We start from the raw sequence: 15,935 nt of genomic DNA, 5'->3' as shown, positions 1-15,935 counted from the left end.
TCCTTCGAACTGTGTATTACACTTCAAAGTGAGTACCATCGCACGTCGTAAAACGCGCAGCGAAAAGAAACTCGAACAATATCGAGAGTCTCCTTCGAGCGATCCCCGTTGAGGTTCGTCGTTGAATCAGGTTGTGAGTTGCTCTCGAGTCGATATCTTAGTACATAGCGCAGAGCGTCGATCACGAGTCTCGAGGAATCATCTCGGTCCCCTTTCTCGCAGCGATAACATTGTTTCCGGTCGTAGTCGCGTGGCCAACGTCTTCAGGATCAGATAAAAGGCAGACTCTATCGCGAAACTCGGTGCCAGACAGAAAAATTTGTTGGCGCGAGCAACGATCGGTCGAGACCGGTCTTCGCTCGCAGCCAAAGTGCTCCTCGCGGCTTAATATGATAGCGCTCGGTTGCCGCTCAGACGAGCCGTGCCGCGCTCGAAGAGAGAGTAATATTGATCGACGGAGTAGCGGACTTACATCGTCCCAAGAGGGAGCGAGTAGAGAGAAGGGAAGGGTGGTGGTGAGCATGCGAGGGTGGGTCGCGCTCGAGGGTGCCACGGCAAGGGTGCGACAGAGAAGAGGAGCAGCGGTGAGAGAGCGGGAAGAGTCGGGGTAAAAGGGGTGGGGATTGGTGGTTGCTGAAGGGTCGAAGGGCCAACGCGCACGACCATGGCCAAAGGGTGCTCTCTCTATCTGCCTTTCTTTCCCCTTCTTCGTCTCTCATTCTCGGTTCTTCTCCTTCTCTCTTTCTCCTCCTACGCGTCCCGTTTTTGCCTCCCTTTTTTTCGCTCGTTCTCTCTATTTCCCATTCCCTTGCTGTTCCTTCACGTCCCTCACCTGGTTTGTTTTGCACGCGACTTTTCGTGGAACCTGAAGTTCTTTGTAGTTAGGTCTCAAAGTTCCCTTTTGGGAGGCCGTTTCTTCATACCGGTGTACGAGCGATTTAATTTTTTTCTTCCTTCTGTCTTTGTCTTTATCTACCGTTTCTCTTTTTTCTCTCTTTCCGCTGTCCTTTCGATTGCCAGAGCCTTTACATGTCTCCCTCCGGTTCTCGTTCGGTTTTATTACACCGGAACTTTCGTCATCTTTATTTGCCTCCTGGAAATTTGATAGTCTCGCAGCGAGGGTGGTTTGCCGCGTCGGAAGGGCCGAAGGAACGTGAGATTCTCCTCCGGGAAATGTTTCGTAGATTCCCCGTTGCCACGGGCCGGAAGGCGACTTTCGTCGGGGAAGCTTTTTCCCTTGGCCAGAGAGATTTATGAGCGTGGAGGTCGGGCCGACGTTTCAGGAGCGGCCGTGCGAATTTACGCGTCGAAGCCGCGTCGTTAATACCCGCCACGGTACTTCTGCGTCGATTATGCGACGCCCATGCTTCACTACACGTGAATTATGGCTGGCCACGCGTGTCCATCGGCTGTTTGAATTAAACGTATGAAAGCTGCGCGATTAATAACCGTGATTAATCTCGTCGAAGTCGTTTAATCGCGTTGCGAGAGCTTCGTCCTGCGATACGTAAAGTCGCTCTATAGGAATCGCTGAACTGTGAAATTCGAAAGTCAATGTTGGTTTCACGATTTGTGGCAGCGATCGTTGATTTTGCCTGAAGCTCTTCCAAGTTCAATCGCTTCTTCTTCCATGTAGAATACGCGACGCGTGATTTACATTGAACCCGTACAATTTGCTAGAATGTCTATTATAATAATATATTCAACGGAATCTTTGAATATGTAATAGTTGAAAATTAATTGAAAAAAGAAAGTGCAATGAACCAAGTCCGTAATTTAGTGTCGCGTATATCGATACATAGATACAACGCGTAGAGTAATACTCTCCTTCGTTTCATACTTCCGCCTTTAACAAATTAATTCTGAATATTCAATTAATATATACGTGTTCGAATAGCATCAGAATCGATTAAGCTTTGTATGAATAATTAGAATCTAATGAATATAATACATACGTATAGGTAATAATATGTTGTTGATTAAAGTTATTTAATATAGGCACACGATTAATTTGTTAATTGATAAATTGTTCGGAATGCTTTTACGATACTTATGTATTAAAATTAAAAGAGGAACTGCGCGTATGAACTGTATGCTAATGAATATCGTGTAGAGTAAAATATTATTAATTTACCTAGTACATTAATGATTTTAGAGGATTTGGAATTATTGCATATTACTTTTCTCTTAAACGTATCTCATACCGACGATACTTTGCCGTTGAAAATCGTAATTTTATAGTATAAATGATTTTATTACGTATCAAGTATTTCGTTCAAAAATGAACAAATAATTTCGACATGATTATTCCGCGTATAAGATTAATATGGCCCAGTAACGCATTCACGAGGATAATTTTAAAATGATACTTCTTAGTGTTCTCGTTGGAATTGTACCAGCAACGGAGGATAAAAGATAATTTTTGGAGCGACGAACGTTTTCTAGGACACGAACAGAGTTTCTCTATAGAACGAAAGAGAATTCTTTTCTCTATCTAAATATTTGCCTTTTCCACTCGTTTTCTTTTATATTAGAACTTTGTAATTCTGCCGGTGAACTTCAATTGGAGATAAAACGTTTGGGATAATAAATATCTCTTAAATATGAAATTAATTAATTATTTAAACGATTTTTTATTTGTGCAGATAACATTGTTTGTGGGAAATACGGTATTTTTGAAAGAGATAAATTTAATTTGTATATGAAGCGTTATATAATGTATAATTAATGATATATTCTGACGTAATGATTGATAATTAACGTTTTTACTTATCAAATGTTCTACTTTTTTGCTCGAACTTATTGGACCAAAGATAATATACGTATAATGCGAAGAAACTGTAAAACGAATTGGTTTGTTAAGATTATTACAAAATTATTATAATGCTATATTGTTGTGTAATGGAGTTAAAATTGTGGTTTATAAAATATCTAACTGTAGCAAAAATATTCAATTTATCAGAAAGAGTATAGCCTTCGTAACTACACAAATTACGACAAACAATTTTCCGATATACCTTCCTTAACTATTAAATTCCAGCAAGCAATTTTCCGATACCTCGTTTTATTTAGGAAATATTGATTTTTATCTAGGAAATTTTGAATGTGTATTTTATAGCAAATATTAAGAAATAATTTTCCGATGTTTCGTTTTCGTGAACATGATATGATTGAAAATATAGCGCGATTGAATTCTAAAATTAGCGATCTACTCGTATGTATCGTATGCATCGTTAACAAAGTCTAATATCGTTATGATGTAATATAGTCAATTTTTAATTCGTTATCGTTGTGAATCAAGGAATAATAAATACTAGGACATATTATAATCATTTCCGAATAGAGAATAATCAGTTAAACGCTGTCAGGTATGTCAAATCGTGCTAAGCTTGCTTAAAATATAAATAAGATGTAGAGTTGCATTCTAGGAATGGATAAACCGTGTAACACGAATGAATAATAGAAAGCATTTTCTCATACGATTGCATTCATGGCAGAAGTAAATTCGAATGAACGGGTGATAGAATCGTCGTAGAATCGATATTTTCTGAAAAGCGATAGATTTATTTATATCAGAGGTTATCAAGGTATTGGGAATATCGACGTCAAGGAATTGCGTAAAGATGTTTGCACAATACAAACAACTATTTACATAACTAGTTCGGACAACGCAGATTTAGAGACACGTTTGTCCTTTTACATTCATCAAATAATTAACGAAAGATATATTTGCACTATCTTCGAATAAAAGCGAGTAATAAATTTTCCCACCTTTCATCGCCTAACGCATGTTTCTCCAAGCATGTCGTAAAAGTGTTACAGTTAAACATAATTAAAAAGACATAGTCAGACTTTCGAACAATTCACGCAGTTCGATTTCCTCCCGCATAAACAAGTTAAAAATGCAAAACTATCAATATATAACATTTAATGTCACGTGTAGCATACAGATTCATTATTGAAATATTTTGCCACGTAATAACATTTTTACATTCGTTTAGCAAGAGAGACAAGCAACGTAATTTTAACCATATCTTATTAGCTCCGAAGAACTGAGCTGCTATACGAATACGTGACGTGTTGGTTTTGTAAAATATTTTGCTCAACATATTCTGCAATGGATATTGATATCACGATTATTGGCGCGCGTCGTATATTTTCCTCTCGATCTCTCTCGCGAATATTCGCATTCACGAATTCGGATCGACCTCGTCGCAAAACGAAGCGTCCCATTGCGAATAATCGCGTGGAGACGGTTAACCATCTGTTGCTCTAATTCCACCGTTCTTCCTCGATTCATCTCATTTGCGAAACCTTTGAAATTGTCGCGAAATCCAACGATCTGCAGCAGAAGTCAGGCTCGTTTCCTTCTTGAGCGGAGCGACGCACCCCTTTATCGCCAATTTTGCACGGAGTTCCCCCGAGAATGTTCTCGGCCCACATTCGAGCACAAGCTCGCAGCTGCAACCACGCCATGCGGAAAACTATCTCGCGCCTTTGGCCCCGATAGCCCCGAGCGACACGAGCGAAAACTTTTCAATCGAGTTTCTTCGCGGCCCATCCCCAACGCCCAACGCTGGTCGCCATTCTTCTTTTTTTTTTCTTATTTTTACGACCGTCCAGCCGAAACGAACGCTCTGCGACACCGACTTTCAGCCGTGAAATTGCCGCGCGAGCGAGTTTTATCGAATTCGCGAATTAATTCGCTCCCCTGTGCGCGTTACGATTCATTTGTTCCGTAAGTTGGATCTGGCTGTAACGAAGTTGGGGTGGAAAATGGCACGATAGGCTGAGGCAGATTCTTCCGAGTGTTGGAACTTAAGGTGAATGGTTGTGGGCGGGTAGGAATTGGAAATAGTTTCGAAGCAGAAGGAATTTAAGTTGCTTTGTACGGTGTGTAACTTCGTTTTGTAGCTTAATCTTGTGTTTTGGATTTATTGGAAATAGTTGCGCGTGCCGAGCGCTGCTCGAATTTCTTTTCTCTCTTTTAATTAATATTTCAACAATAAATTTGAAAACCACCCAGGGAACGTTCACACCGTCGCGAGAAGAAATTGATTCTTCGCGTGTACAAATTGTTACAAATTATTGAACTGCCAGGCAAAAAATTTCTTAAGTTAAGAGGAGGTGGCAAGTGGGTGATTGAGTTTATGGGTGTTCGAGAAGTGGGCAGCTTCGCATTATTTTCTCTAGGATGTTAAAGAATATGCCAAATTTACTCAACACACTATGAGACTTTCTTTTATACATATGTATATTTTTTATGTGTATGTATTGTTTCAATAAACTGTAGAAATTGAATTATTAGGAAACTACTTCAGTAGATATTCTATTTATGGTTCAAGCCTTTTCTACAATTATTTATTTTTTTTTTAGTTTTGTACTGGATTTTGCAATGCTTGCATGATCACTGCACAACAATTATTATTACAGTCTCCTTATCTAATATTTCGAGATTTATATTTCAGCATAGGCGATTAATTCCTTAATTGATAAATTGTTCAAAATTCTTTTACGATTCTTAAGTATCAAATCTCAACATAGGTGATTGAATCATTTAAAGAACGTGCACATTAAAATAGCTATATTTTAAAAGCCATCCTAATGGTAATAACAAATTTTCAATTTACACAGAGCAAGTTCCTATCTCACGATACATTCAGACTGAAGCTGATATCGATAATTTCGCAACACAAACGAAGAGAATACTAATTTCTCAAAAATTTATCATTTAAGTACAGACAGATAACTTTCAACCCTCGAAAAATCGTTTTTAAATAAAAAAATCAAATAAAAAAAAGTATCACAAGTGAAAACACAGTCGTACGTACCTATTTGTTAAAATAGCGCTACTTAGTACCATAATTCGACAAGACTGAAATCGATTTTGGATATCGTCCTCGTTTGTCGACTGGTACAACACGTTAAGCCACTTGACCCGGTACTCGTTGTACTACTTTTTTCTACGTACTTTTCGACATCATATAATGTTCATGCACGTAAGCACTGTTAGAAATTCTTCCCTTTTCCTTTTGTACGTTTTATCGCATCGAATCCGGTAGACCGTAGTTAATCGCAGATGCATCGAAATCGAATTCGAGCTATTATCCTAGCGATGCGCGAATCAATCGGTCGTCAATCGATTGGATAATTCGACCTAGCTTGCCAACAGCCAGGACAGACATCAGGCCCCGATGTCTGGTGCACTTGAGTGGATTTAAAAGTCGATAAAATCGTTTCTTATCGATGCAACCCGTTTACGAGCAACGAAACGGCAAAAACTTTTACAGTCGATTTTAACTGTAATCTGTTCCCTGGAAAAGTTTTAAGGGACGAGTGAAATATTCGAGCTAATTCTCTGGATACAACTCGTTTACATATAATGAAAAAATTTATTCGCGCATGCACATTACGTTTCTTTGCACTATGCTTTAAATTCGCAATATGCTTCGAAGGTTTGATATAATCCGAAAGAATTTTCATTCTGTTCGATGCAGAGTATAAAATTGAGTCCAATTGAGTGTGAAATAATACCAAGCGACATATCGATATAGTTATGGAATATTACGTATATTTAATTATTTATTTGTAGCATATGATGCAATGTAACGATTAAGGAGACTTCCTTTCTTTTTTTTTTCGTGGAGAAACCTTCATAGTTTCCCGCGTCCTCTGGGGAAAAGACGCAGAGTGGCGCCGAATTTTTACCGGCTAAAATCCCCATGATGGCTGCTTGAACAATTAGGAAGATTGTGATTTAATTAACCCTCTATAATGTGAATACTTCCTGTGGAAATTTACAATTATCAAAAATCTTATTATGCAGGAAACGGTTATTAACCTTGAAGTCACAGTGGAGTACAAATTTACCTGAAAACGAAATTAAATTGAGAGGATGTCGTTATCGGTGTGTCACTTCAAAATTACACGGCATTATAGAGGGTTAAAATTAAGATTGAATTTTAACATTGATTTTAATGTCTGTCTGGTACAATATTAGCTACCATAGGTCAACGATTCGTGTGACGAACCTTTCTTCCTGTTTCATTTGCGCTTCTCTTTCTTTCTTTCTTTTTGTTTAAATATCTCTTTTAAATATATCAGACAGTTAATTTTTTATTAAGCCTACCATTTTTCTCAAAGTTAAGATATCGCTTAATAAAACCAACGGTGCGTCTGAATAGAAAGAAACTAAAAAAAAAAAAAAAAGGAAATCTTCTGTACAATTATCAGTCTCGTTTTAATCCATCGGTTATTTCATTTTACAATCATTTTCTTCTTTCAGATCAAATAAGCGACGTGTGCAAGAAGAATTATATGCGAGATCTCTACAGGAAAATAGACGGGGCTGTGCTGATGTCGAAGATCGAGAAGGATCTGGATTGTACCATCACCTTCCAAACGCATAGTATCCTTCAGCGGTTCATGCTACGCTTCGACCTACTGAAATTGGACTGCAACGATCACCTCTACATCTACGATGGTGCACATGCGGTCAGCAGTTACAAGGTAAGTCCCAGCGTTCCATTTCAAAGCGGTATTCTATGAGCTACTGGTTACTCGGACTTCATAGTCGATCCGTCGTGGCGAAACGTAATTCCGATCTGCATCCAAATTGGTATGCCAAAGCTGGATGTATGTAATATCGGCGCTTAGTCGTGAATTTGCATCCGCAGGAAACAGTTTTCGGGCGTACAGTCGAATAGTTATTGTTTGTTGTTCGTTTCCTGTGAAATGTCTGTGCTTTCCAGGGGAATGGATAATAATTGAGGACGAGTTTAGGAAATACTCGTCCACAAGTACGAATTCGTTTCATAAACAACTGTAGTAAACTATTTTAGCAGCAGAAGCAGTAGTTGGGTTCGAAAGAGTTAGATTCAGGTTGATGAACGACCGCGATCATCGAATTTATTGCCATCGTCGTACGTATGAGAAAAAGTGGAAGAAGCGAAGGTTACGAAGAAAAAGATCGATGGTGCTGTTCTCTGAAATTTGACACGCAATTCGGATTGATAAAAAAAGAAAATGCAGCGACTGAATTATTTTGCTAATTCTACCCGATTTAACTCTTATCTCTAAATTAATAAAATAGTATGCTTCATTGGGAAATATTATTCGGAACGTTAATGAATTCGAAACGAAGAAAACAAAAGGAGACGTTCACGCGCGTCTTTCTAGCAATTACTTCCGACTTGGCAAGCAACGATGAAAAGGTTCATTCACGTAAATAGCACTTCCTCTAATCAGTGTACGATGGTCGCCGCTAATAATGACTAATGCGAAGTCAGAGGATGAAACGTGACTTTTTGTCCCCGATTAACGTTTCCAAGCATAATTGCCTTCATCGATCAAAAGATAAAGCGGTAATTGCAGTAAGGAACGACGTTATTTTTCCATGATTACCGTCAGGGATAATGGCATCCTACCGGTAGGGACCAAGTTTCAGATGTGAGGGCTATTTTAATATACTCCCATTCCATTATAAATTCCGAGCATGGCCTAAGCCGTAGAGACGCTGGAAACTTACACCATTAATCAAGATTCGTCCCTTGATGGAAGGAAAGTATGCTTCGTTTGCTTGTTCCTTTGTTCGGCATTTTCCTTTCTTGATCGACATTTTCCTTTCTTGATCGACAGGCAATTTGATTTGATATTATTCGTGGATAACGCCGGGGTTCGTGATTCGACGAACAATCGTACAACGCTTTTTACAGATTTGTCGGTGATGTTGTTCTTCGAATCGATTTTGGGAATTGATGTAAATCAAGTGCCCTAGATATTCTAGCCACCGTTAATGTCTTAAATGTTACATGCGTTCTAAATATTTTAGGAATCTCAGGTAACCTAAATGTCAAGTGATATAGCTATGTATTTGAGCTACCTCGGTTATCCTCGATATTTCAGAAATACTAGATATTCCTGTTATTTCAGAAAGCAATATAGGTCTCTTAGCTATCTGTATGGTCATATTTGCAAAAGCTTTCCCAACTAATGGCAGCTGAAAAGAGATGGAGCGGCGAGAACACGATCAGATATTTAACCTAACCGAAGGTGTAGATTCTTTTCAGGTTAAAAATCACTTTCCAGGGGAGTTTGTTTCACGGTTCTTAGCGCAATCAGTTCTCGATGAATCGTCCCGGAATCGTGTTCAGTTTCCCAAGAAATGCATTATTGTTTCAATCTGATGGTTTTATCAAACGTGGCGTGAAATACAAGCGGAGAAAGGCGATAATGAGTTTCGGCTTGAAAAATAGAAGCTCCGTCGGGTAAATGAGAAATGAGCGCAACAACCGTGAGCATTGTTTTCCTTTTCTTTTCTCTCTCTCTCTCTCTCTCTCTCTCTCTCTCTCGTGGGTTTGAACTCTCACAAAGGAGGACATTTTGTGAGTTGGTCACGCGATATCGCAATTTCCTGTGGATTAAAAACTGTAATGTTGAGAATTGTTTTAGTTGTACCTTTGGTTCGACCCAAATATTTAATAGTAGGTTTTGTGTCCTACGTTTATTTGTTTCTCGTGCATATTTTCCTATTGAACATGAAATTGCGATTAACGATGCGATATATATATTATATACCAAATAATCAGTAATAATAATCATGCTATTTTTATACCTAAATTCTAACAGTAATTCCTTTCAATGCCAACTAATAATACTTGAAAAAAAAAAAAGAAAATTGGTTTCAATTAACAGCTGATAAGGAAGCTCTCGACGATCATAAGATGGTAACTCCATACATTTGAACGGTATAGTGCATGTACTTACGTACGTACATGAAAAGTATGCATAGAAACGCGTATAATAACGAAACGGGAGAGAACCGAGAGAGCAACACAATTTTGCGTAATGGCAGATTAACTTTAATCTTTTTTATGATCTACTTAGTGTCCCGTTAGGCGTACTATATATTACTATCTCTGGCTTTTTCTCTCATTTTCTCCTTCTATTTGGTTAACGCGTCGGTCTTTGTCCACCGTAAACTTACCGCGTTTTTCGCCTTAATTTCTCGTGCACCACTCGTCTCTCTCGGCGATTGAATCGAGACCGCGACTCGCGAGAGGATTTCACTGGAAAACTCCCGAAATGTGGCGCGTAAATGAGAACGAGTTACCGAGATAATGTGGCCAATTGGATCTTCGTGGCGCGCTTTTATTTCGAAAGGAGGCCAGGAACCTCCGGTGATTCGCAGTATGCGATGGAATTTGGATCGGTGCTCGTTTATACCCAATGTGCAGTATCACCGAAGAATATTCCAACGTTCGCTCATGTTTAGCACGACATAGGCTAATTCCGAAAAAGATGAACCTCGTTTTCGAAAACGTTTGGAACTTAGACAGAAATTTGGTCCTTAGACTTAGATTCGTGAGACTGGAATCCCCTAAACTTCGTGAAATCTTGAAATGATTAATTGTCTTAGTCTTTTTCTCTGTCTATTTTGTCAGGAACTGGAATCTAAATAAATTCTTTTCAGAACATCGGATTATTGTTTCTCATTGTAAACGATCGTAATGGACCGATGATACCGTTTGAAATAGATAAATTGACTCGATAAGTCTTCGGTTAATTAAAGTATGAAATACACGAGATCTCTTACTAACATTTGTTTATGATACTCATTATTCAAATCTTCACTTATCCCCTCAATATTTCCCAGCCCTACGGTGAACTACCTCAAATTGTCCTGAAATTTCCCCTGTGGCTGACAGTGGGTTTAATACATGGGGGAATTATTCTTTCATGAGGCGATCGATTGTCGGAGAGTTTTCCGTTTGAATCAAATATTCCGAACTGTGCACGAATCTTCGAATTCTTCCACAATTCATCTGTAATTTCATATTATTTACTTCTTTAGTTTCATTGTATCGTACCATTTCATAATGTGTTTCTTTGTATTCGAATCAAAATATTAAATCTGACAAAATATTCAGTTAAATAGTTATAAACTTTCTAATATCGTAAGTAATTGTATTTAAAAATTGTTTTATTTCCCTTTCTATCTTTTCATCCTTTTTTAAATATAATGGAATTTGTAAATTCGATAAAATCAAAATATACCTTGAATATATACTTTGATAATAATACACAGGATGTCCCCAGGGTTTCACAGACAAATTTTGTCATTCTATTTTATACATATAATCAAGCGAAAACATTATTCCATATACATAAATATTCCGAAAGTTTATGCTCGCATTACTTTTACCACCATTCGTAATATCTTTTTACTAATTAAACGACAACTACGCAACTTATTATTCTTAAAGTAATACTATAATTACCTTACTGCTTAACCATTCTACTTGTACTATAATTGATTACGAAAATGTTACCAAATCTAAGAATCGCGATATGAAGATAATTTTCAAAAATTATTCTCGAATTAAATAACAAAAGTCTTAGAATCATTCACGAAACATATGCTATTTATCCCATTTGTCTTACACACGAGAATAAAGAACATCGATGTGTTCAATTAAATAAAAGAATCACTTTACTCTTCGTCATACAGATCGATCGCAAGCATCCGGACAAATCCTTTTCCGACACGGGACACTTGCGACAGAATTCCACGATGAATTATCGACCAAAATCGGGACAAAAATACGAAGGGATGTTTCTCTTAAGAACGCCTGCGCGATGTTCAAGCCACGACATATCGACTTTTCGTGTGTTCCATCTTTCATAGATAGCAGGGACACGATAAACGTCGAAAACTGGACCGTATGATTATTTCTATTCCATTGAAATGTCTCTTTATTTATAAATAGCACGAAACTTGTATTACAATCGAGAGAATCACGGAAACGATAATCGTTTCAAAAAACGAGACAAGTATAGGCTGCAAATAAATATGCATACAGGATGCAGCCTATATATAACGTATACATGTACACCATAACATGTACGAGCGATTATGGTTCCTTATGAAAATGTAAGAAGAAAATATGAAATAAAAGTTTATTACGCGATGCTTCGCTTTCGAGACAATTGTGTTTGAAATTTCTCAAACATACTTGATCGTGGCTAATTATCAACTGGATACGAGCAAACAATCAACAGGAGGGAAGCAGCAGGACAAATGTCGAGTACGATCTCCGTCTGAGGTTCCATTTTCATGAAAATAGAGCCTGGACGTGTTTAGTTAAGAATTGACCTATATACGCGTGTATCATAGATTTAAAAATTTATTTTTCTCAAAAACAGAGCGTCTTCCGATAAAATTTTATTCTTCACTTTCGATTTATTTTCACGCGTAGAACAACCTCCTGTCAGTTATTTATCCTTGCCCAGTCCGGGATTAACCAGGTTCAAGTATAACCGACAAATTGTCAAACTCGATTTTCTCGAAATAGAAGCGTCGTATGAAAAAATGTTATTCTATAATTTCGCCTTATTTTTTCGTAAGGAATCACTTCATGTCTACTTGTACATTGTACTCGATCGTGGCATTTGTATTTACCCAGAAAATTTTGTTGTAATTTTTAAGGTTTCACCAGTACGTTTATCAAAGCGTTTTAATATCTGGATACAGATTCTTTTGTTAAACTCTACCTTTACTCACAGTTTTCTAAAATTGTACGTGTTAATGGGGAATTTTATCACACTTCGGTTAACTTTTCAAACAAGCTATCGAGGAAAAGCGATTGTTTACGATATCGTCTCAACTCTTAGGTTTCGATAAATAACAATCGTACGACGTCGTTCGAAAACGGTAACCATGATTTCTTATCGAATAAGATATCTTTTATAGCTATTTTCATTCTTACAATTTATTGCAAAACAAGGATAAGCATCGATTAATTTTTGTCCAAATATTTCTTGTCTGGAAAAATCGTGGCGACTGTTACATTGAGAATACCATTCAACGCTCAAGACTACGAAGAAAAAAGGGGAACACGATTAGACAGAAGGCACAAAGCACGTCGCGAGACAAAATATTCTCGCGTTGCACGTGTCTTTTGCGTTGTAACGCTGAGCGTGAACGAAATCCGCTTGCGAAAAGAGACGCGAGCTGTCGCCGCGGAGACGGCCGGATTTAGCAGCTATTTGGACAGCACAATGGGACATCATAGAGACGTTTCACGCGCGGTAATATCCTGGCTGTCACCATGACGACAGAGCTTGCGTAATGGCCGTATTCTTGTTACCTGCGGGGTTCCTGGTGGAAAAATATGCGTGCGACCGTCGATTCGGTTCGTAGGATTTCGCGACATCCATTGCCTTTCGATTGCTGTTGTTTAAGGAAAATTACCTCAAGGCCTTTCAAGTTTCATAAATAGATGTTCCTGTAAATATCGAGTAGGATATCTAGAATATACAGGGTGACTCAGTGAAAATTATCACTTGATATAATTCGTTATCTGTCGACATTTGTCAAAAAATATTTGGCCTGAAATTTATTGAATTTGGGGAACCTGAACAGAGGAGTACATTTTGACTTTTTAATACTTGATTAGTTTGTCGGATATCGTAACTTTAATTTGTCAAATTTAATGTTTAAAGGAGGAGCTAACACGCGAAGTGGTATTTTTATATTCACGTTGTCTTTGTTTTTCGTACGTTAAATTTGGCAAATTAAAGTTAAAATATCTGCTACACTACTGACTTTCCAGCATAAGCAGGTTAATACTTTTTCGTAGAGAATATCCAACTGGGTAGACTAATGTTATACAAAATATACAGTGACATTTAAAAACCTCATTACCTGAATGAGTAATAAAAAGTACATATAAAGTATTGAAAAATTAAAATGTACTGATCTAACCAGGTTTCTTGAGTGCAATAAATTTCACTTGAAAAGCCTTAAAAATTTAAAGTAAGTATTCCTCGACTCAAATGAGTAAATACTTTTTTTATAGAGAGTGAGAAAATACATCGAGAGTGGTTTATGAAAAATTATAAAGTTCAATTTAAAAAAGGAGTGCAATTGCACTTTGCAAATGGACTGTCGCATCTTCAAAAAAACTAATACGGTAATATGATAGAGCCTGTTAAATAATGCAAATCTTCTCTTCTATAATTTTTCTCTAACTTGGAACAGAATTATATCCTGTCCCAATTACTAGAAACATCCTCTATACGTATAACGTGACTCACTTAATATTAGACTCGAAAGTTACGCTATTGACGTTAGAGATACGAAGAAACATCAAGCTAAATGACGTATTTGTTAAAAAGGAACAAATGTTATGACTAAAAAAAGAAAAGCTTTCTTTCGCTCTTCTTTTTAAATCGTCGCCCCTCCTTTTACGCGATATCATACATTTTTATTACTATAACTTACATATTTTACATTACCATACGAAAGATATTTATATCCACATGTAGTTTATCATTGCAAGATTGCAACCGTTAAATTTCATTTGCGTGTAATCTTGTCTGAATAATTTTGTATCGTTGGAGGATTATGAAAAATGTATTTCTTCCTGCCCAGAAATGGGAAGAAAGATAGTTCCACGAGCACGAAGATTTCTCTAAGGCCGTTGATGATATAAATCTATCGGTAAATGAACTGCCAAATCCGTACAAATCCATACAAGTACTTGATCATTATTACTCTCAAAGATGAATCAACAAGTTTCCTTCAAATTATAGTAGACACGCCTATTCGGTGTGCTTTTAGAGTTCATCTTCTTGCAATTAACTATATATACGCGTGTCCAGCACACGTGTACATACTCTCGAAATAATGATCCGTGGACCATTATTGCGCCACATATGACCTCTGCTTAAATCTCCGTGCATTTTAATGAAGCATAAGCGATCTCGTTTCTTGCCGAGATCGTACCACGACGAATATTCAGTTGCATTCGCTAGGTGATCTTATCAACACGAACGACGCGAGTCTGCTACATTTCTGCTAGTTATATTTTCGAATTTATCGTGATATCGGATTTACATATCGTTATCATAAATTCCTATATCACGAAGGAATCTGGTCGTTGAATTCTTGCCCCCTTCGCGACAACCGTAAAGCTTTCAGTATTACAGACGTTGGAATCTTGTTGGAAGTTCTATACGAGTACATTTGTGACAAGATTCTATTTACATAGATTTAAAATTCTCTATATACTGTATATATATATCTGTACATAGATTAATTAATTTATTTTCAAGTTTACAAAAGAATTATTTTAAATCACGATAAATATAATTATGGTAAAAATATTATTTTTGTCATTTCTTAGCTTGAAATCCCTTGAAATTCTTCTTGCGATCTTCTTTCAACACACGAATGAATCATTTTACGTTCTGACACTTTTGCAGTGCGTATATATATGTATGTATAATTAATTATAGAGATATTCGTATATGCAAATAATGAAACTCGAAATTGTAGGCTGTTGCGTTTGTAGAACTTCACCGATAAACATCGTTAGTATCGATTATGTTTCTGAATTATCCTGATCATTGTCTTGAAAGCTACGAAGTCGAAAAATATGTACATGAATGGAATGAAGATTAACGTTTCGATGCAAACATTAATTTTCTTCTACCGCACAAAGCGATGGAAGTTTCAAGAAGAAAGTAAATGAAGTTAGCTTTTCATTTCTATTTCTGTCTCATATTCTACGTTACGAGTTACGTCGGAATTATGTTGAAAGAAACTTTACGTTATCGGTTTCGTTTCTCATTCGGTCGGACAAAAGGAGTCTTTGAGGGTTTCTTTTTCATTCCGCTTCTATTCATATATGACAAGACTTCGTCGGTGGCAGGCTTTGCGACTTTTCACGAGATTACATATTGTATTTGCCAAGAGTATCCGTCAGTCTCGTCGTTTTAACGATCCGAACGCTGTCAATAAATCAAGCGTCGTGTAAGTACGAGATTGAACCATTAGTCAGAATTATGAAATTAATTCATCGAATCCTTCGTAAGCCATTTGTACTTAGAGTTCAGAAGGATATTTGTTTTTGTCACAAACTTTATAATTT

At 37.2% G+C, this 15,935-nt stretch overlaps 1 protein-coding gene across 1 annotated transcript in view; it reads left to right on the top strand.

Moving 5' to 3' along the window:
• LOC132910557 (uncharacterized) overlaps positions 1-15,935 on the top strand; it is a 252,870-nt gene that overhangs the window by 137,617 nt on the left and 99,318 nt on the right. The window contains exon 2 of the mRNA XM_060966329.1: positions 7,286-7,509. Within this exon, the coding sequence (XP_060822312.1) occupies positions 7,286-7,509 (224 nt within the window). The remainder of the gene's footprint in view (positions 1-7,285; positions 7,510-15,935) is intronic.

Source organism: Bombus pascuorum, chromosome 9 (assembly GCF_905332965.1).
Source record: "Bombus pascuorum chromosome 9, iyBomPasc1.1, whole genome shotgun sequence".
NCBI classification, from domain to species: domain Eukaryota; kingdom Metazoa; phylum Arthropoda; class Insecta; order Hymenoptera; family Apidae; genus Bombus; species Bombus pascuorum.
This window is presented reverse-complemented; position numbering and strand designations above follow the sequence as displayed.